This window comes from Podarcis gaigeae (assembly GCF_964106915.1).
Source record: "Podarcis gaigeae genome assembly, chromosome: 3".
Classification (NCBI taxonomy): Eukaryota; Metazoa; Chordata; class Lepidosauria; order Squamata; family Lacertidae; genus Podarcis; species Podarcis gaigeae.
In genome coordinates this window covers 60,478,565-60,499,883 of record NC_139680.1, presented here as the reverse complement: position 1 = coordinate 60,499,883, position 21,319 = coordinate 60,478,565, and the positions used below count along the sequence as shown (strand labels likewise).

The 21,319-nt window shown below is 41.4% G+C and overlaps 1 protein-coding gene across 4 annotated transcripts in view; it reads right to left on the bottom strand.

The window, feature by feature from the left end:
- PDE7B (phosphodiesterase 7B) overlaps nucleotides 1–21,319 on the bottom strand; it is a 157,059-nt gene that overhangs the window by 55,528 nt on the left and 80,212 nt on the right. Inside the window, exons 1-2 of one of the 4 annotated variants that reach the window (XM_083731682.1) lie at nucleotides 7,540–7,586; nucleotides 6,704–6,852 (exon numbers count right to left, since the gene is read on the bottom strand). The exons of 2 other annotated variants lie outside the window; for them this stretch is intronic. In XM_083731682.1, the coding sequence (XP_083587808.1) occupies nucleotides 6,704–6,852; nucleotides 7,540–7,571 (181 nt within the window). In that variant the 5' untranslated portion in view covers nucleotides 7,572–7,586. Of the gene's footprint in view, nucleotides 1–6,703; nucleotides 7,594–21,319 lie in introns of those variants that run through there. One more of the 4 variants, XM_083731681.1, reaches the window with a different exon arrangement.

Here is a 21,319-nt window from a genome sequence, read left to right as displayed (position 1 = left end):
TCCTCACTTCCACTGTGTATTCATAAGGGATTTGACTTAGATTGTATCTTACCGGCCCAGTGGTTTTTCCTACTTTCTTCAGTTTAAGCTTGAATTTTGCTATATATTCAGTACTCAATGATAAATCTGAACTTAATAGCATTTTCCAGCTGTAGATGCAAGGCAATCTAATTAAACCAGATTCTGATAACACATTTTTGCCCCTATATGACAATATCAAGAAAACAAATAATCAGGTGAAAACAAATAATCAGGCTGTCAATCAGGATCATAATTACTATATAGACAGTACTTGTTATTGTACTAAAATTTAATACGCACAACCCAATTAGATGGCTATCACTCAAGTATGTGGACATTGGAAACAATGGAAATAAAATCAGCTCTGTCAGATGGGCATATCTTCATAGCCATCAGTTAGACAATATTCTCCAGGCCCTGCTGGAGTACCTATGAAAAACTGGCAAGTAAGCTCTTGACAGTGACTCCCATGAAGCAAAAGCAAATAGTGCAGACAAGCAAATGAGTGTTTTGGCAGCTACTCCAAAGCTTTGAGCCTCCTCTATTCTAGTGGTTCATGAAAATATAGGGTGAGGTATTTTAGAAGTTGCCCTCACGGCAGCAGTTCCATGGAAGATGTGTGTGTGCAATATACAGAAACAACCTATTACCTCATTTCACCAAACCACATGGTGGCATGGTGTGGAGACATGCAATGGAGAGGCACTGCTGGGTTGCTTCCAGGTAAGACAGGATAAGATGTGAATTAGCTTTTTAATCATTTTCTGATAGTGTTGCAAGATCCTCGACTCCAGCCAAGCATAGAGGCTAGGGATGGGGAGGCAACAGGTTTTTGTTCTTGTTTTTTAAAAAGAACTTCTATTAAGTGTGTGTGTGTGTGTGTGTGAGAGAGAGAGAGAGAGAGAGAGAGAGAGAATATGCAATAAAGAGGGTGTTTGTTTGTTTGTTTGTTTGGTTGGTTGGTTGGTTGGTTGGTTGGTTTAGAAAAATACAGGCATCCTAAAGTTTGACTGATGTTTATTCCAACCAGCTTAACCAATCAACTTCTTTGTTTTAATTTCCTAAACAATTTTACTCAGTCATCTGATAGAAAGCCACAGTTCTTTGTGTTCACGTATTTGTTGGGAAACATTTGTGTACTGGAGTTGTTAAAAGATCTACAGGAAAAGGGAGAGGCTATTGAGATGTTTCACTTCCTGAAGGCATCTGAGAAGTAAGTACACACTTATACACCCTCATTATACATAAAAGCATTTGAAGTGACTGCGTGTCCCTCCTGTTGTGGATGCAGAGATATGCCAAGCATTTTAATATGAAGGAAGGAAACAGAGGGAGATGTGTGGTTTTCATGAAGGCAGAGAATTCACACTGACAATTGCTGTACAGTAGAATAAACCTACCATATTTAACTAAACAATGAGTAATTCATGTTGTGTTTAAAAATATAGAACAATATCCTGCTCCATTATATTGGGTCCAGCCCAGTGAAATTCTGCTTTAAACAACCAGTCAGGAGTTCATCCATGTTGTATTTTGTAATGTGAGGTAGTTTTCTTTGATGTGCCAGAGAACTGTTCTTATGTTCTTAGTTTGTGATTCCACACCCTAATAAGTGACGTACATGAAGTGATAGCTGACAGCAGGGTTAGGTTTACCTCCTGTGGATATCCTGTCATGCAACTGTTTTGGAAGCCCATAGCCCTCTTTCTTCCCCTTTCCATTCTGGAGAAAAAGTGAGGAGTAATGCTGGTCATGATGCTTATACTCCATCAGAGGAATAATGATCACAGCCCTCCATTTTACAGTTACTCGTTTCAGAATCAAATATAATGTTCCATAGTGCCTCAGTCACAGCTAGAAAAAGTTGTTTCCATGGTACTGAGAAACAGCTCTGCGCATTGCATTTCTTAGCATGCTGCATGCTTTTACGCAACCAACCAAAATGTATTACTGCGTAACTCTAAACAGCCCACAGTGGGTTTGATCACTCTAGTGTGGAACTGGATTGTTTGTGTGTACCAAATGAATGTTTCAAGTACTAATCAACATATCCTAAAATGGTTGTATATCTATATCCTGAGATGCCATAAAATACTTGTGCTTAGAGGCGGATATAGAAATAGTGAGAGAAAAAGTCCCTTTACTAGCACAGTACAAACAAGTGTGTTGTGGTGGTGCTAGTACCTGACTCCAGTCTAGCTGGGGGAGTAAAGGCAACCATTGGCATAGTTTCATTTACAGATATTTATTCCAGCAATTGGGTGCTGCTCCAAGATGACATGGATCTAAAGCATATTGTTTGGAAGAAACTGCCAACAATTTTAGTGTAACTTTCAGGCATGTAACTGTGCATATGTAAACCCCCTAAATCCAAGTCATTATGGGCAGGAGTCACCGAAACCACTTCTAATGCTTGCACAACAGGGCTTTCCCTCCCTCTCTTCCTCCTGAATGCCCAAAATTGGCTTGGGAGGTTGTCAGTTGAACTCCCAGAACAGCATGCAAGGGGAGGAGAAAGGTCATGATGCCATCCAGCAAACTGTAATGCTTACAGAGATGAAATGTTCAGAGGAGTGTGATGTTGAATTGCACCCTGTGGCTTTAAATGGGTTTTGAGAAATCTGTATACCACCCTATACCCATAGATCTCAGGGCAGTTCACAACATAAAATATGACTGTACACACTTTGGATTTAAAGTAATGTAATTGGATAGATGCTGATCTTCTCTAATCTTGGTCTCAACACCTTGAAATACCTTTCTTTAGTTATTCCCCTTCACCCTGGGATTTTATGCCTGCAAATGTCAGAAGAGTGGCCACAATAACCTGCTGCGTTAAAATGACCTTGCCTTTTCGCAGATACAGATGTCACTGGCAAAGTGGTTGGCAAGAGAAAAGACAGAGCATGGTATAGTGAGGAAATGCAGGTTGGTGAGGAAAGATGTGTTGAGAGAATGAGAACAGCAGATAATTGTTTAATGCTTTTCTTAAATAATAAAACACCTCAAAAACAATCAATGTCTTCACAGGTCTGGATATTTCTCAGCCTGCCCAAGAGTAATAATGGAGATGAAGGGAGTTCATAAACTATACCAATTAATCATTGAATAATTTGTTGAAGGGATTTGATGGTTCTTGAGATATACCAGTTAAATGTTGGAAATGTGTCTGTTATGATGCTAGTTTTCTAGATTCCCTTGGAAACTCCTGATTAATGTCACATTTTAGAAATCTTTTCCCACTGGTCCCCTTTCTGACATTTACTGAAACATATGTACACTATATACACATTTGTGTTTCCACAGAATACACTAACTGCACTTTTTATATACACAGATACACATTCCTGGCAGACATACGAGAGCCATTAGGAGCCCTGGAGACAACCATGTTCTACTGAATTCATAGGGGGAGCTTTTCTCTAGCTTATAGCAAGTAGATGGCAATATTGTTTTTCCTGTCTTAGTAGCTTTTCCAGTATTTTCCAGCCTCCCTTGCCCACAACATGTGTTCGGTCAGTATTACTTCATGCCCCTCTGGCCATGGTCCATTCCTCTGAATATTGAACTGCTAATTGCCCCACAAAACTTCAAAATACCTTTCAATTTGCCCTATTCCCTTTCCAGCCAAAATGCTTTAGAAATCATGCATAGCCTGGTCTCTTTCCTTTACCCAAAATAACCTCTTTGGAAAGACTTCTAATTTAGTGTCCTTTTAATATAAGTTGTTCCCAGCCTGCAAAATAAAGTATGTAGTGCTTTTTCTCTGGAGGCCGACATATTTCCTCCTTTTACCATCCCTGCTTTATTAAAAAATATAAAAGCTCAATATTTAATCCCCCCGTGTTGATTACTAATGCTGAAATGCAGCTGCTTGGCTACAGCCACCTAGCCAATCATTCCCTCCACAGTCACCACAATATCATGTGGACCAGAAGTTATCCTGCCAAAAGCAATACATATACTCCCTAACTCCTGTACCCTCCAAAGATACACTTTGTCTTTATGATTCAATCAGAAGTGTAGAAAAGTGTTCATCTTGACCTCAATCCTCTTTGAATGATAGCCTGTAGGTTCCTACCATGGGGTTACTGTGTGCTCCTGGTATACCTTCACCATATACAGTCCTAATCTTCCTTTCTGGATGCAAAAGTATTGCGTGACCACTATGGCATCTGTATGCTATAACATGATGTTGGCTGTTTGCTTATTGCAGCCCTTTTCTGGACACTTTGTACTTGCTGCTTGTACAGTAAGCATGCTAAAGAAAGAAAGAAAGAAAGAAAGAAAGGGAAGAAGCTCCTCTGGATTTCCACAAACTTTCCAAAACTTGTATTAGTTTAGGGAAGTTTTTTTTTAAAATGACTGCTGTTTTAATGTATTTTTAATCTCCTCTTGGAAGCTGCCCAGAATGGCTGGGGAAACCCAGCCAGATGGGCAGGGTATAAGTAATATATATATATATATATATATATATATATATATATATATATATATATATATATAAAATCCAAGATGAGATAGTGGCCCCAATTTATAAAGATATGCATAGGGCTTTCTCTAGGAAGATGTACAGGACCACAATTCTTTTCTATGGCTTTAAAATTTGAACATTGATGAAGTCAGTACAGCAAGTAGAAAGTGAACAGAAGAATCACTGTTGTACTTTCCCCTTCCACCTGCCCATTTCCTACGGTGGCCTTTCCTATACTGCACTTTGAGATATTCGCATTGATGAATAGGTTTTTTTATTGCATTATCATAAGTGCAAGTTAGTACATCAAATGGTCAGTACAGAGTGTTTTTAAGTGCCAGATACCCACTGTGCAAGGAAACCTAATGTGCATAAAAGTTCAGGCAGATAATCCGTATTCTGTGAATATAGACCAATCTGCTCATTTTTCTTTCTCAGCTTTCCAGTCTTAGGTTTGCCACACTTCAATATGTTTGCAATTTCTTTTTTTAAAAAAAGATCATCATGAAAATTAGGCAGCATATTAGTGCTAATTTCTCCTAGTATACACTTTTTATAAGCACTTTCCCCAATATAATGCATTTATGCATTTTATTTTCACTACTATGTACATGTCTATGCACACTTTCCCCTAATAAACACCTTTTTTGTTCAGAATTTTTTGTTGGAGTATTGTTTTCCAAAATTCAGAGAAGTGGGAATTTCAAAGGATAGCTATGTTTCGATTCCCATATTGTTTCAGGAAATGTGAATTAGGTATGTTCACATTAAGCTGTGAAATAAACTGAATTTGTCCCCCATTCCTCCCTTATACATAAACATTAACAACTGAAAAGTTCAATCAAAACTCAGTCAGGTGTAATCAGCTTTGATACAAATAATCAAGACAAGAACTCTAACCCAAAGAATGTTACTGCCCTATTTTGAAGACAGACACAGAACAAATGTCTGAAAATGACTGATTATAATAAAAGTATCTTCTTGATCTTACCAACATGTATGCTAAAAGAAATGGACCTATACTGACATTTTCATACTATCTGAAGATGCAGAGTAAATTAGGATCACAGTAATTGCCAGTATGAATATTTTGTCTAAATAACACAGATGTATTTTTTGTTGACTTATTTGAATCACCATTTATAAATATACTAAATGGCCTCGTAAAGTAACATTTTTAAAGACGTCAAATATCATCAATCAGATTTGGCTGAAAACATGCAACACATTTAAAATATTTGCAAGACTTTACTAGCTAGGCACTAAAGGTGGCATCTTCAAAAGTTCACAAACTACTTTCAAAAGAAGTATCTGAAGAAGTGTGCATGCACACGAAAATAGCAAACTTAGTTGGTCTCTAAGGTGCTACTGGAAGGAATTTTTTTATTTTGTTTCGACCACTTTCAAAAAGTAATTTTGATTCCACTTGAAAGTTCAGTTTCAACTTTTACCCCACTCTTAGGTTCAGGAGAGCAAAAACATTTATAAACAAGTCATAAAGATAATTCGGGTAGAATTCAGGCAAAGTTAAGCACTTTAAACACCCCCTGATTTCACTGGAAAAAACACTTTAGCACATTCATAAATATTTGTACTGTGTTAAAATTAGTGGGTTTTGAAACTTTTGTTTATTTATTTTAAAAAATATTATTTCCCTCACTCATTCCCTTTTGAACTTGGGCTGGAGGAGCTAACAAGCTTTCAAAGCTGGCTTTCAAACCCACCAAGACTGCATCTATACGGTCCCCAAACTTAGGAAACATTTTTTTTTTAAGCATATTCATTAATGTTGATACATGCAGAACTGTTAGGTTTTTTCATGGATGATTGCATTTAGGGAGTAAGTCTCCAGCATACTGCTCAAAATTATTTAAGTAAATTAACAAGTTAGCACTAAATCACAATCTTGTTGCTCCTAGATGACTATTCTGAAACATCTTCCCAGAAGCAAGTCCCAGTGGGTTCAATGGGGTCTATTCCCAGCTAAGTATAGAACTGCACCTTAAATACCTAAATAATAATAATAATAATACAATTTTTCTTAAGTGTATTCTCACATAAGCAACATTAAGCTCATGTACTACATATATATAATTCATTGGTAAAAGCAACACATTATGTAAAATGCCATTTGTCAGCTTTGACTTTTCCAAGTCTATCAGAAACGTCCCTGCGTAACAAAAGAACTGTATAATATTTTCAGTTTACCTGGCAATATATTTGGACCATCGCTGCTGTCCAGAACGCTTCTCTGCTTTGTCCCCCGAAGCTCACTTTTTGATTTCCAAATGAGCTTTACCATTCTGAACATCTCAGGCAACTCCCAACCTAGGATCCCCTGCTGACGAAAGGGCAGGCTGCCCGTGGACAAGGGCATCAGATCTCCCTCAGTCCCCCACCGCCTACCCATGTCCGACACGTTGAAAAACCTATTCAGCAAAGGCATCCTCAAAACACAAGGCTGCAGCTACTGGAGAGGAAAACTCCTTTGACTCCAGGAGAAAATATAAAAAACAAAACAAGCTGCACATCACTGACCCAGTGTACAGAGAAGGCTCCTCTTATGCTGGCAGCAGCCTTGTAACTCCTGAAGCTGAATTGGCCAAAACTCCCTGGAGAAATGTACCTTTCAAAGCTCCCCAGTCGGGAGTGTTCTGGAACTGTTCCTTCTCGGATACATGCAAATATTGTCCTCGCCCTTTCCCTCCTCCTCTCTCAAGTTTTGAGCTAACTGCACTTGATTAATCCCAGTTTGCTGCTGGAACTATAAAGGAGAATACAACCGAGGAGATATTTCTTTTCTCTCCCACCCCTCCCCGTTTTACCCTCTGAGAGCTCTAACTATAAGCCACAGGCAAACAAAGGTACTGGCAAATACACCCACGGGGGAAAAAATTATTTACCAGTTCTGCAATAATTAGGCACTATAATGTGAACTGCGTCTGGCTTCAAACACAAGAACTTTGTCAAGCTATGTTCTGTACTGAGGGACGGAGACAGACAGAGAAAGCCTGAGTAGCCTAGCAAAGCCATCTGAAATTTACCTCACTCTGGCTGGACCTGCCCTTAGGGCCATTTCCCCTGTTCTGCTAATGACTACCTTCTGGTGTCGATATTAAGAAGGCTGTATTTGAATTTATCTGCAAAATAATCCAATTAGCGTAAGCTTCCCAACCCCCCCTTTCCTCTTCCCAGTTGTTTGGTTTTCAATCTCAGCAAATCCGAGGAGCAGACTATTAATCAAGGCACTTTGTAACCTCAGCCGCCCTTCAGATGGACAGGAAATAACACTGATTCACATTCCAGAATGAACTGTGAATGAGATGAATCAGGAAAGCAGTAAGATCCAGAGATGGCGTAATAACTAACAGAACAGCTCTGGGTTTGTTCTGAATTTGAAATTTTGTTTTGTTTTTTTAAAGAAAAATAATTATTAAAAGAGCGGACGATGGTGGTCTTGGTAGACTGTCAGGTGAAAAATCAAGCTGTTGAAATTAAACTCATTTCCATCTAGAGCTGCCCCCCCCCCAAATCTTTAGCTCCCTCACTGTACAGTTTGCCCTGACTGAAGCAGCAAGTTCATATGAGGACATCTGTTGGTGTGGGCTAATAGATTATACAAAGAATTCAATAGTTCCTCATTATTCACCTTTGAAGACAACACCAAAGACATCCTTCTCACTGCTCTTCAGGCCCTTGTGCCATCTACAGAAACAGAGGGGCCTTCATTTCAAGTGTTTTCAACAAACAGAGTGACTAATGTTTGTACTGATGTGCACTAGTCAATATGTTTTGGTGTACAAAGTGCCTTCTAATTCCTAAATACTTCATTTCTGCTCTCTCTTTTTAAAATTTACTTGCTTCTTTAAGAATAGCAGCTGTTCTAAGCTACCGAAGCAGAAAACAACAAAATAAATCATCAACAAATTTAGCATTACATGCCAAGTCAGAAGGGATTTTTTTAAATCTGCAACAGAGAACACAGAGAGCATGATATAGCGAGTTGAGATTTGCACAGGGGAGACCCAAGTTTAAATCAATGCTCGCTATGAAGTACATTGATTGACTTTAGTCAGCGAAGTATCTCTTGACTTCTGTTCCTTCATATGGTTGATTGTGAGAATAAAGTAAGACAAACCCATGTATGCTACCCTGAGTTCCTTGGAGGAAGGGTGGAATACAGATGTGTTGGTAGAGCTGCAATCCAGAACAATTACTAGGTTGTAAGCCCTACTGAAGCCAGTAGGACTTAGATCAGAGTAAACGCATATGGGGTTGCAGTGTTTAAGTAGTTAATATGTTTGCATGATGGCTAAGGAGACAATTATTTGGACTTCTCCACAAGAAAAGTTAGACAAGACACGGAAGATGATTTTTAAGAACACTGAAATCAGTTTGAGAGAGGTATTGCCTTCAAAGTGCACAAACATATTTCTGCACAGTTTTACAACAAGCAAAATTTAATTTCAGCTTAATTTTTGTTTTCGTTCCAGCCTAAATTAAGCATATTGTCCTTTTCTAGAAAGGAAAATCTACTTGCAGATAAACAGGATTTTCATTCTCAGAAGAAGAAGAAACAGAGCGGGGTGATTTTTAACATCCGTAGGTTTTAAAAAACGGAACATACAAGGTTATCCTGCTGGTGCCAAAATCATCAGAAGCAGCAGCATGATACTTCCACTGTCCTAAAATCCTTTGCCATGTTTACCTTAAAGTGTTTCCACCTCAAACAGAAGACGGCTGTATTATTAAAGAGTTTCTCAAATGTTCTCTAATCTGCTGTGCTACAAAAATTATTTCTCAACTCTGCTGTCCTTATAGTAAGCACTTCAATGTCACAGTTGCACCAAGAGCAAAGTTCTTCTTAAGTATTATACCATTGTTGTTGCAATTATATTATTTTCCAGTAGTAGTTAGCACCAGGATATCCTGACCCTTAGAACAAAGGGGTTAAGAAGAAAGAAAACAATGACATTCTGTAGGATTCCAGATGCACTGATCCATTCATAAAAAAAAACATGGCTGTAAGCCTGTTATGTCCCAGACAGATAGAATTCCAGCTGTAATGTGTGTGTGTGTGTGTGAGAGAGAGAGAGAGAGAGAGAGAGAGTATTAACAACTCTGTCTGTTTCTGACCCCCCTCCCCCCTGTCAGGTTAGCCCTGATAGACCTGTAACAATTTTACTTGCTGTGGTGCACTGAAATAAACCACCTGGCATGCCCAGACGTCCCTCACTTCTTCAAGCAGTCATGTATGGGGGAGGCTGCAAAGTAACAATGGTTTCCCCCAGTGGGGATGGGGGTGAGGTTGAAGCAGCTTTGGGTTGTCAGCAGTAGCTTCACAGGTGTGCAGGTATGAATAAACTGTGAACTCTCCCAACGTAACTGTCACCTTACTCTGCCACATCCTTATCCCAGTGAGCAGCAGCAGCAGCACTGTTCCTGCCCCCTTCCCAATGCCAACTGTTGCTGACTTCTTCCCTGGTGAGACCCTGCTTGCTGGGTCCACCCAATGCTGCTGATTCAAGCATGTTGCAGACTACATCACCATGAGGTATGTGAAGATGGTGGAAATCTCTCATATACTCTACCTATGATTGGAGCTGGCCAAAAACCACACTTGGAGGCCAAAAGCTGATCTGTGATGATTTCAGTGCATAATGTGAGTGTGTCGGAGTGCCCGCCGGAGATCATCGACCAGTGCGACCAAGGCAGTTTCAGTCCCATGATGAGGCCTGAATCCCGACTGGAAGGGATCCAAATGGTCCGCTTCTTCCAGGCGTGCCTAGAGTTGTTCAGCAACCACTCGCTCAATCTCCTTGCCCAAGAATGGAAGATTTGAGACTGGGCGATAGTTGGCCATCGTGGCCACATCTAAAGATGGTTTTTTAAGAAGCGGTTTAATAACTGCCTCTCAGCCGGTCCGGGAAGGCTCCCTCACGGAGGGAAGCATTCACCACCCCACGAAGCCCATCGCCCAGCCCTTCCCGGCTAGCTTTTATAAGCCAGGATGGGCAAGGATTAAGGAGACATGAGGTTGGTTTCACTCATCCAAGCAGCCTGTCCACATCCTCAGGGGTAACAGATTGGAATTGATCCCACACAACTTGACTAGACAGGACTCTAGCACTCTCCCGCCCTGGCCCTGCTCCCACGGTGGAGTCTACCTCTTCTCGAATCTGAGCGACTTTATCTGCAAAAAACTTTGCAAAATCATTGCAGGAGATCATGTGGCCCGTACTGGGCCCTGATGGAGCAGGTGGTTCTGCTAAATTGCGAACCACCTGAAAGAGTCTCCTGCTGCTGTTTTCCGCAGATGCAATAGAGGCGTTGAAGAAAGTCTTCTTTGTTGTCGCTATCGCCACTTAATGAGAAGATGCTTCTATGATTGTTAAATTATCAGGGTCATCTGAACAACACAACCGCCATTTTATTCCTAACAAATAACTGTGCTCTGAGGTGAACTATGCAAGTATTTCACATCTAGTATCAAAGAATGAGCAGTTATTATTCACATAATAATAATAATAATAATAATAATAAATTTTATTTATATCCCGCCCTCCCCAGCCGAAGCCGGGCTCAGGGCGGCTAACAACAATAAACAGTACAAGAGTATAGCACAAACAACACTCTAAAATCATTCATTATAAAATTGATTCAAATCAAGCCACTGGCAACCATTGTGCCAGAGCTCCACGAAGATTGCCGAGGGAGGGAGTCAGGCTGTGCCCTGGCCAAAGGCCTGGTGGAACAGCTCTGTCTTGCAGGCCCTGTGGAAAGATGTCAAGTCCCGCAGGGCCCTAGTCTCTAGTGACAGAGCGTTCCACCAGATCGGAGCCACAGCCGAAAAAGCCCTGGCTCTAGTTGAGGCCAGCCTAACTTCTCTGTGGCCTGGGACCTTTAAGATGTTTTTATTTGAAGACTGTAAGTTTCTCTGTGGGGCATACCAGGAGAGGCGGTCCCGTAGGTACGAGGGTCCTAGGCCGTATAGGGCTTTAAAGGTTAAAACCAGCACCTTAAACCTGATCCTGTACTCCACCGGGAGCCAGTGCAGCTGGTATAGCACCGGGTGAATGTGGTCTCGCAGCGAAGACCCCGTAAGGAGTCTCGCTGCAGCATTCTGCACCCGCTGGAGTTTCTGGGTCAGTCTCAAGGGCAGCCCCACGTAGAGCGAATTACAATAATCCAATCTGGAGGTGACCGTCGCATGGATCACAGTGGCTAGGTCAGGGCGAGAGAGGTAAGGAGCCAACTGCTTAGCTTGGCGGAGATGAAAAAATGCTGCCTTTGTTATAGCTGCAATCTGCGCCTCCATGGAAAGGGAGGTGTCGAAGATTACACCCAAACTCTTAACGGATGGTGCTGGCACTAATTGCACCCCCGCAAGAGATGGGAGTTGTCCCCCCGATCCCATATCGTCCCGTCCCAGCCACAGGACCTCTGTCTTCGAAGTATTTAGCTTCAACCGGCTCCCACGTAACCATCCAGCCACAGCTTCCAAACATCTGGTCAGTGTGTCTAGGGCCGAGTCAGGATGGCCATCCATCAACAGATAGAGTTGGGTGTCATCAGCATACTGATGGCAACCCAGCCCAAAACTCCGGACAAGCTGGGCGAGGGGGCGCATAAAGATGTTAAAAAGCATCGGGGAGAGTATTGCACCCTGAGGTACTCCACGCACCAAGGAGTGGCGCGATGACAATTCCCCCCCAAGCGCCACCCTCTGTCCCCGACCAGAGAGAAACGAGCGCAGCCATTGAAGGACTGTGCTCTGAATCCCCACGTCGGCAAGGCGGTGGTCCAGGAGTTTGTAATCGACCATGTCAAAAGCTGCTGACAGATCTAGAAGAATCAGCAGCCCCGACCCGCCTCGACCCAGCTGTCTACGAAGATCATCTGTTAGGGCAACCAGAGCCGTCTCGGTCCCATGACTGGAATGGATCCAGAGCCGATGTTTCATCCAGAAACCTACCAAGCTGTTCGGCAACCGCTCTCTCAATCACCTTACCCAGGAACGGAAGATTCGAAAGCGGGCGGTAATTGGATAGATCTAAAGGATCTAATGATGTTTTCTTTAAGAGCGGGCGCACCACTGCCTCCTTCAGTTCCGCAGGGAATGTCCCCGTGCCAAGGGACAAATTCACATTTTGAAATAGCTAAATCTTAAGGATTTCCACATATTTGTGAACTTGCTTTTAATCTACCATGTGTCTGATGTTAAAAGAAATATCTGGTGTGTATCTTGCCAGTCTGTTGTAGTCTACTAGAAAGCCATCAATAACCTAGTGTACTTGTGTTCATTTTAGTTTCTGTCTCCCTCATCCATTTCCCTTTGAAAGGAAAGGCAGGCTTTAAGTTGGCACCAAACTGTCTTTTTGGCTCTCAACTGCCTTGGCCTCCTGCCTCCCAACAGCTCTCCCACAATAAATTAGTCAGGACCCACAAAAGTTGTTAAAAATCCTTTGTCCTTCCACTCCAGTCATTTTCATTCCACTGTCCAGACACTATTCTTCAGTGATAACCTCCTGTTCTGCCATGTCAACAACTTAAATGATACCTCAGTCAGAGGTTTTGCCAAAGGTTCCATCAGAGTTTACCCACTGATACCTAAACAAATGAGCCCACTGTTACATATTCATTCTTTCTGTAACCCCAACACTGGGAATGGGAATCCCCTGGGTCTCATTGCAAAATGGTCAGTACATGCATGAGGACCTAGTGCTCAGATGGATAGATTGGAGAGAGAAGAAACATAAAAGTATAATAAAACCACCTACAATTGCTTATTATTTTCTAGAGTTATGTGTGGTTATTGCTAAAAAACCTATAATCATAGGCCTGAGTAATCTTGAAGAAAGATGGATGGGCTGAATATGCCTTTTAGATATATTTTGGTCTTCTTCTGTGCCATAGTAGCAGCATATAAAGTGATTGACTGCAAACCAAAACACGAACTCTTACTTGTTTCATATAAGATGACTAGCACTTTGCCTCTGGCATTTTGGCACATGGTGTGAACCCTGGTTTAGCATTTTTTCCTAGAAAGCACTTTGCAGCAGGAGTAAATGGGGCATGAACATTGTAATAGTCAGAGGAAAGCAAATGAGGTACTTGTGTGCTTATTTGCTTGGAAATGAGATAAGATGTCCCCATGATATGATATCTTCATTGTGCTTTTGGATTTTGAAAACAGAAATGAGGCAATGAAAAACTCTGTTGAAGATAAAAACACATACAGATGAAGTTTTTAAATATTTGTGGACATGAAATCCCTAAATATGCAGAATAAACTTACTGCTTTCTCCAGTCGGCATATATTTAGAACACGAGAATTTCACTGCTGGGTCACACGGAGAGGTCCAGCTAGTCCTCACTTTTGTTTCCAACAGTGCTCAGCTCCAAGTCAAGTCTAGTTAATGACAGCAATCCCTTATAAAGGGGTCTCCAACCTTTTAGGGTCTGTGGGCACATCTGGAGAAATGGGGGGCACATCACTGGAAAAATGTTGGAGGATATAGAGTCATTTGACCCCTGAGCCATCTGAAGGCAGCCTTGCATAGGGAAGTTTTCTTAATGTTTAATGTTTCATTATGTTTTTATATATATATTGGAAGCTGCCCAGAGTGGCTGGGGCAACCCAGTCAGATGAATGGGGTATAAATAGTAAAATTATTATTATGGGATGTGCCTATTTTCATCGGAAATACTGGAGGGTATGCACAGATACCCTAGCAAAGAAAAAGAAGATGACTAAGCAAAGTACTTAAACATATCCTAAAACACAGAAAAAAGCAAACAAACCAAAAGATGCCCAATTAAAAACAAAATACAAATATTTGTAGGGACAAAGGGGGTGTCTGAGAACACTGCAGTGCCTGTGAGCCCCCAACAGAGCTGTATCTGAACATACCCCCCCCCCCAATTACAGCTACTACAGCCAAGTACAGCTAATTGTCATGGATGGACCTTTCCTTCATAAATATGAGCTGCTAGAAATTATCAGATAGTAAAAGCAATGTATCCTCTTCTGTTCATGTTTTGTTGCATGCAGTGCGTAGTGTAATGTGTAGTTTGCTCCTCAGGCAGGGTGGCTGAGAGCGACAGCCTGTGGCTGGAGACTAGACCCAGAAGTATACCAAGACTGAAAATCTGCACGGGAGACAAGAGAAGAAAGTATACTAAGGCTGCAAACCTAACCCCAAATCCATGCTGCTGGAGCAGGTTATGATTGAGTGAATTTTGCCACCTCTTGGCTTCTATTTGTGATATGGAGCCTAAAAGCTGCTGCAGCAGCCATGAAAAGCACAGAAGAAGAAGCTATTACTGTAGCAATAGCTGGCACAAGACCTGAAGCAGGCCATTACCAGGCAAGAGTGAAGCAGGGTCATTTATCTGCTGCATCCTGGGCTTATCTATTCCCCAGAGAGAAATCTAATACATGCCCCTCTGCTGCATAAGTCAGATTTGGTGGAGAATCTGCTGCTCACCCCTTCCCAGTGCTTCTTAGGATTGCTCTTCCTGGTGGGAATAAATCCCTAGTGATCACTCACAACATGACTGTGGAGTCTCTCTCCCTTCACAACTTCAGTTTAGGGTTGAATTCCTACTGTACAACAAAGCTTCAAATTGCAGGATGTCAATAACATGAGGCAGTAAACCAGGGACTTTGGCCATTTGTAAACAACTGCCACTTGAAAGCCTCTTACTCTACCTTCCTCAGATACTACCGTGTGTGTGTGGTGTTTTTTTTAGAGCAGGTAAGAGCACACACATTCTGCTTCTGTTTACATTTTTTACAGGCTTTATGTCAGGCAAGATAACATTGGCAGCTGCGTCTTGCCTTGTTTCGGGCTGTTTCAACCATAGGCAAGTTCATAGACTAAGATAATGTAATATGTAGGACTTAAATGATCCTTTTCCTTTGGCTAAGCACATTTTCTTCTCCCAGCTGAGTCACAGGTGCTGAAGAGGTGCTTCACATGGCCTGGGCTTAGTCCTCCGTTTATTACATAATAACAACTAATACTTTGGAAATGTTCCTGCTCATATATGCACTTTTATATAAAAGTATTAGTGTAGGAACTGTGCAGTACCCTCTGTAAAAATAAATGGAGTACCCTTTTTTGCTGGAATACAACTATTGAAAAGTGTGGGATTGTTGAAGAGTACTGAAATGCCCAATGACTAGTTTAAGAAAACAGTATTAAACTGCCAGTCAACTGTAAGCAAAGGCCAGGATTTTGAAGGAAGGACACTATGTTCTCTGGAAAAAGCTCAAAATTAATAGAGTTCCCTTTATCCTATCACAAAACATGTTATTACTATTTGATCTAGGACTTAATCTCTTTAATTTATTCTACTTTACAGCAGGGTTTTTAGTTTTGCCATTAAAAGTTTGAGAAACTGAAAGATGGATTGTTTTTTGTAGCATGTGCACTATCTCACTTTTCCATCTGGTAAAACAGGTTTCTTAGGGTTGGGGTGATTGGGTTTTAATCAAAGTTCAGTTAGGCAATTATAGACTCTGGACGTAGTGGTCATTTGGAGGAACTTCTTTGGATGGTAATGTGTGTTACTTCACTTTGATACCATTGTGGCAAATTTGGATGCTCAGGAGCTCATCATATTCCCAATGCTACACCAGCTGTGCTGATCCATATAGACCCCAAAGAGCAGAAGCACATGACACAGTACACAATTTATTATGATAAGATGACAGATGGAACAGTGAGTTGGCAAATGGTGAAGCAGTGGCTGGACTTGGGCTTGGGTTCACATTCCTAATAAGCGATAAGGAATGATTTAGTAGTATGATCAGGGTGCTGAACATATTGCAGTTCTTGAAGTGTTGCTGTTCCACTACTTTACTTAATAAGCAACACTTTCACCATGAATTGCAATTGACAGGCATCATGATGGGCTGGACTTGTCTCACTGAACAAGCATAAAATGGCAAAATAATCTCCTGTACTGAAGAAACCACACCATGCTCTATTGTAGCTGTTTACTTGTAGGATGAAAATATTAGATGCCCTGGCTAAGGAAAGCATTCACTAGTCACTTTCTAATCCATCAGAGCACCGGACAGGAGGGTAAACTAACATCCAATCGTAATAACACTCTGCATAAAATACACTGGTATCCAATTTTTACAAGAATATTATTTTTGTATTACCCTTGTTTACTGATAATTACCACATTCCTGGGCTTTATTAAGCATCACAATATCTACTACTATACTAGGCTATTGGATGTAAGCTGATGATGTCCTATTGACTTCAGTTTTCTTGGGCATGGCAGGTTTATGGCTCAGTTTGATCATTAGAGCTCCTACTCACGAAACAGAGATTCAGTTGAGACTTGACCTGGCGCCATCTTCCACCGGGCAACCAAACCATAGTTTGTTGTCTTGAATGAAATTTTGAATTTTGAATAAGGCTCAGTTTGATATCATATTGTTACTGGAAGGCTCACAGTTTAAAGTCATACGCTGCAAGGAGCCCAAGCAGAACGTGAATGATATTGCCATCTATCTGTTTTTTATAAATAGGAAGTCAGTCATGACTCTTCATTTTCCAGTAGATTCTTAACATTCCAGTACCATTATCTTTACAACAGTCTGGCTTCCTCCAGCCGTACACTACTTCTAAAATAAGCCTTTGCATGCTTTTACTGAAAACGATGGAAACATTTTGGCTGCAGTTTCCCAGTTCCTTTAAAATAGAGCAGCTTAAAGCAGGATTTTCCAAACTGTGGTCCATGAGTTTCATTCAGGTGGTCCATGCAGAATAACAGGAGCATCTGTTGCTCTATCCTTCTTAGAACCTGGTACTCTGTCCAGAAGGTAAGCAGGATGGGCAGGAAGTGACAGGTGGAGAAGACACTTGAAAGGAGTGGAGAAGATTGTCATCAAAGTTAATGGGAGGCTAGAATTAAGAAGTTTAACACTGATTCACAGTATTAAAAATTGTATTCTATGGAATTCTATTGCGTGTTCTGCTCTACTCCCAGGCTAGGTAGGTAGAAAGGGTGGCTATTTTAGTGGTGTATCAGTAGCATTTCTCCTCCTTTGCTGCCACGTAATTTGTGTGGCGGATGGCTCATCCCAAATCTTGGGGAAATGATGAGGGAAATCATTTTATGGTGATTTTGTTTCAACAACTTCAAAAACCTCTTGCCTAGCAATAACCCGCCCTTAGTGCCTTGCATTGCTACATTAATTACAGTAAACTTCTTGTTTCATTTTAACAGTGTACATTTTGAAACACAGATCCCATCACAGTACAGGGAAGGTAGACTGAAATAAAAGTCCAACAATGATGCTTTCTGCCCAAAGTCTTTTGAAATTAATTATGGTGACATTTCTTTCCATAACACATATTAGATAGACTTCAAAGGCATATAGTTTGTTTTCGTACAGATGACAGCAGATGAAATTAGACAACCAGATTTATGCTGCTGCAATTCCTTTTGTCATTAAAAAAATGGAAATATGTTAATAATTAGAATCACATGGGTTTTAATTCTTCTGGCTCCTAAATAATACAGCAGATGACATGTGCAATTCCCTAAAGAGTCCCTGAAGAAAATCTGCCACAACAGTAAATAGCCTACATAACAGAAGTATTGTGGGTCCACAGGCTTCTCGTCTTTATTTACCCACGTAACAAGTCCCCCCCCCCCCATATAACATCACATAACTACTGGGTCCTGCTACAATCCTTTTGGGTGGGACCTTATGACGCTATACATATGGAACTGGACCATCTGAAGAATTCATAGGTCTGTCCATAGGCCTATCCAATCCATAATTCTGTTCCCATAGTGTCCAAGCAGATGCCTGCGGGAAGCCCACAAGCAGGGCATGAATACAAATGTACTCTCTTGCTCACACACCCCAAGAGACTGGTTTTCAGAAGCATGATGCTTCTAGTTTGAGAGATAATGTAATAGCCACAGGGCTGCTCCTGGACTTAAGGGGCTCTCAGTATGGTCCTGCTGCTGTCAATTCCCCCTGCCAAACTACTGGACCTTCCGCCCCAATCCTCTTATTTGTGGCAGTAGTGCAACTAGTATCCTCTTCCCTCCCTGGCTGCTTCCCTTGTCTATTCATCTGGACTCTTCCACAGCTGATAGGGTAGTGGAGAAAACAATCTCCTCAATTCACCCTTACAGTTCCTTGGTGCTCCTGAAAATGTGCTCTGCGGGGCTGGGGGAACTTCTGGAACCCTCTGGAGGTGGTGGTGGGGCTTCGAGGAAAGGGGAAATCAGCAATTATTGCCTCATCTGCCTCACTTGCACCAGTGGGGACATCTTGTGCATGGAGCAAGAGGTCCTCCTGGATCAGACTTGCTTCTGTGACCAGCAAAGCAGGTCTGGATCCATCTGAAGATGTTGCTGAGCTGAACCTATTCCTATAATTTCAGTAGCACAAGCCCATGCTTGTGCCATGGGAGTCTTTTTTCTTTTTTTTAAAAGAAGTGAAATAGCCGATTCTAACAATTTAGTTGAAGAAGCAGCCATGGAATTTGTCCAGTGCTAAACTATCTGCTCCTACGACACAAACAACAACAATAACAACAACAACACTTCATAAGCTTTGGAGGTATTATTCATGTCTGTTTAGTTTTTTCATGGTTTTCATTACCATCTCTTTAAAAACAAACACATAATGCAAACAATGAAGTACAATTTATGTCACTTTGTAGCCTTGCCTCCTTTCCACTGAGGAATCCGATAATTTGCCACAAGACAAAAAGCACAATCAAATAATCATTTGCGATTTAAATCTGTGGCATGAGGCATTCCCAGTAAGCCAACTGCTTCCTGTCAGAAAAATCCCTGTCCCAGTTTTGCCTTTGGGGAGACTCCAGGGAACACTCCCAACATTCTTTTGTTAATATTTATCTGCTTTTTAAAATTAGTGTTTATTAAATATTTCTTCATTATGGAACAAAGGTTTGCTATCTTAAAACAAGAAACAATTAAATACAATAACATGAACAATGAAAATAGTAAAATCAGTAGTAGCATAACTATTGGTAGAAAAACGAAACAAATCAGAAAACTTATATAACTCATAGAAAAAAGCTGTATCGTGTGACCTGTAAAAAGGTGTTAGCAGAAGCACTACAAGAAGATTGGTGGAAGGAGATTTTACCACCACCTTCTCTTTTGGCAGCTCCCTGCTCTTAAAGCTTCTGAAAGCAGGTGGGCCTTCCTAAACAGGGATGGGCTGTGATGTGGGGGCATTGCCAAAAATCAGATGAAGACACCTTTAATGAATTGCAAAAATTGCAATGCTACTCATGGTCATTGTTAGGGGGTGGTATAGGAGGGCCAGGTGTTTTGTACCAAACCCCAGAACTCCTACTCTTCCCCCCTTTAAAAACTATTTATTTTATTTACTTTTAAATGTGAGACCCCAGCCATCAGCCATCTTCAATCCACCCACAAGAGGCATCTATATAAAAAAACTAACACATGCCAATTTTGTCATACTCCTGTGTCACAGCAACAACCCTGCTACTACTATTCCCCTTCCGTTGGCACTTCTCTGGATCCAAGCCATGGATCCCTCAGTATAAGTGGCCATTTTTAGTTCCATCCCCAGGGATCTAAGAACAACTCTTTGGAAGGACAGAATGCAGTGTTTTAGGGGATACACGTACCCAGAAACGCTAGGCACCATGTTATGTGCAAATCCCACCACTTCACATGTTAGAGTTTAAGACATGGGTAGGCAAACTAAGGCCCAGGGGCCAGATCCGGCCCAATCACCTTCTAAATCCAGCCCACGGATCGTCCAGGAATCAGCATGTTTTTACATGAGTAGAATGTGTGCTTTTATTTAAAATGCATCTCTGGTTTATTTGTGGGGCATAGGAATTCATTCCCCCCCTTCAAAATATAGTCTGGCCCCCACAAGGTCTGAGGGACAATGGACCGGCCCCCTGCTGAAAAGGTTTGCTGACCCCTGGTTTAAGAGGTTAACTTTGAAAGGTTCCACATGTAAGACAGCCAGGATGAACAGAACAAATGTTCAGGGATACATTGAGCAGAGAAGAGCAATGTGCAATAGTGGGGTGCATGCATGTGTGTGCTTAAATTCAGTTTGGCCACTAATTGTTGGTCTGAGAACAGGGGTTTTACAAATATATGTGTCCCTGTGATCATCTGTGAAATGCTGGGCAGGGGTGGGTTATGGGAGAAGAATCTGTTTCACTGTGGAGCATAAGAAGACTCATGTCCTCCCCCATATAGTCATATTGTGGTCAGGTTATTCACGCAGGCACTGGAGACAGCCAGGCTAGATTATCTGACATAACACAGGACATCTGGCTTACTCAATACTTAACAACTGTAATTAATTGGCATCAATTCAGGAAATAGCAACAGTCTTACAGTTTCGACACAGCATCTGTGGGGAAAAGCTTCTGCACAGCATTCCCTCAGATCCCAATTCGTTTATCCAATACGTGTCTCCTTAAGTATTTCTAAAACAAAATTAATCTCTCTCAGATTATGCAAGGGCAGCGTTGCCAGTTGCCACTAAGCAACGCTAAACAAGGGGCAGCCCTTTTTCTGCGGTAGTAGTCTAGTGTTGGGTCTTGGGTGTTTGATTTTCGTTGTTGTGTATACTGTGTATATACGGACAATGACAATAAATTTATCTATCTATCTATCTATCTATCTATCTATCTATCTATCTATCTAGTGAAATGCTCCCTTCCTGGCACTATCTGGACTTGCATGGTTCTGATGAGCAGAAAGAGCAGGAGGTGAAGGATGGGGAGCCCAAGCTATAAGGGAGCATTAGAA